Raw genomic sequence first — 1478 nt, 5'->3', positions numbered from 1 at the left:
TGATGATGATGATGATGATAATGGAGATGTTGGTGATGAGCGCGTTGATAAATAAGTTGAAGAGACGATTTATCATAATCATTGAATTGTTGATGAAATTTTTGTTGTTGTTATTTAAACTGATGTTGTTTTATTTTTGTTCGAATTGATGATAAGGCTCTTAGCCATACTGTTAACATGGATGTTTGGTTAATTATTATTGTTGTTGTTGTTGTTGTTGTTTTTGTTGTTGTTGTGGTTCACTTCCCAGTTAAGTTTCCCACCAACGTGCAAAAAGTATCAATGAATAATTTAACAGCAATAGAGGGTGGTGTGGTCAGTTTTTCCAGCCTTCCCTTCAAATCGTATCTGATTCTCAGATCCGTCAGCTGTTTGAATCGGGTCAACAGATGTTCCATATCTTCCACTTTTGTCCCACACAGTCTGCATGCTGCTTCATCACTGAGGCCGATTCTATGCATATAGTTTTTCAATTCCAGGCGATGTCCTCTGCTGAAGCAACTGAGATTAGTACGCTCTGATTTGTTGAGAGACTCTTCCACCTCCAGCAGGGGTCGATCGTATGCCGCTTTACACCTCGGATGAGAGATTTCCTTGTGTTCACATTGATCCTCAGATATCAACTGTAGCATCTTTTTTGACTTGCAACCCTCTTGCCCCCCGCGTGTCGAGAAAGTTTTCCTTCTTCATCTGCCTTATCCTGACCGGTAATTCCACGGTGACCGGGTATTCATGCTGAGACTACTTTGTTTTCATTCTTGGTCAATTCGTTCAGATCTTTAGCTAATAGTTCTATCCCGTGATTTCCAGTGTCGTATTTCTTTAACATGTTGATAACAGTTTTACCGCCGATGAGGATCGCGACTGATTTCCACTCTTAATTTTCTTTCAACCACTTTCCAGCTTTCATCAGAGCAGCCAGTTCTGCTTCATAACTGCTGCCCTATTCTCTTGCACTGATCCCGTAACTACTTATCAGAGAATGTTTGTTGAAAACTGCAATGCCTGCCTGCTCCACCAATCTTCGTACCTGGGTCAGCAGAACCATTCGCATCCACGTGAACCTGCACATCCGACTTCAGAGCTGTACTCGTGGTCTCATTCACGTACGCCAGTCGGTCATTATCTCCTTTGGATATTTTGATGTTTGGTTTTGTAAGATTCCATGGCGGTTGATACTCATCATCTTTCATTTGTTTATTTTTGGCAGGTAGTTGATTTACTTTTTGCAGTACTGGACTGTAGCAAGATTGACGAAAATTAGTATTTTTAAGGCGTAACTTTGTCGTCTGATCTGCCAAGTTTTTACCCTCGTCCTCTTGACCACAGTTGTACCACCTTATTGTTGTCCTTGTACAAATATTTTCCATCTACTATATTATGGTGAGAGGTTTGCTTTACAAAACACAACTTTTTTGGATGTGCTACGAAACATTCTTGAAATCAGTCTAGTTGCTTTCATTTGAGCTGTTTCCAAT

General features: G+C 40.5%; 2 protein-coding genes across 2 annotated transcripts in view; both read right to left on the bottom strand.

Annotated features, from left to right (window-relative positions):
- Positions 1–239: 239 nt before the first annotated feature.
- HELRODRAFT_168152 (hypothetical protein) lies at positions 240–632 on the bottom strand (the record flags this gene model as incomplete). The annotated part of the gene is made up of 1 exon (XM_009013827.1): positions 240–632. One exon carries the CDS (start codon positions 630–632, stop codon positions 240–242), a length of 393 nt encoding a protein of 130 aa, XP_009012075.1.
- A 336-nt stretch (positions 633–968) lies between these two features.
- Positions 969–1478, bottom strand: part of HELRODRAFT_168151 (hypothetical protein) — a gene marked incomplete at both ends in the record, with an annotated part of 3241 nt that continues 2731 nt past the window's right edge. Inside the window, one exon of the mRNA XM_009013826.1 lies at positions 969–1350. Coding sequence (XP_009012074.1) covers positions 969–1350 — 382 coding nt within the window. The remainder of the gene's footprint in view (positions 1351–1478) is intronic.

The sequence above is a fragment of the Helobdella robusta genome, assembly GCF_000326865.2.
Source record: "Helobdella robusta unplaced genomic scaffold HELROscaffold_12, whole genome shotgun sequence".
NCBI classification, from domain to species: domain Eukaryota; kingdom Metazoa; phylum Annelida; class Clitellata; order Rhynchobdellida; family Glossiphoniidae; genus Helobdella; species Helobdella robusta.
This window is presented reverse-complemented; position numbering and strand designations above follow the sequence as displayed.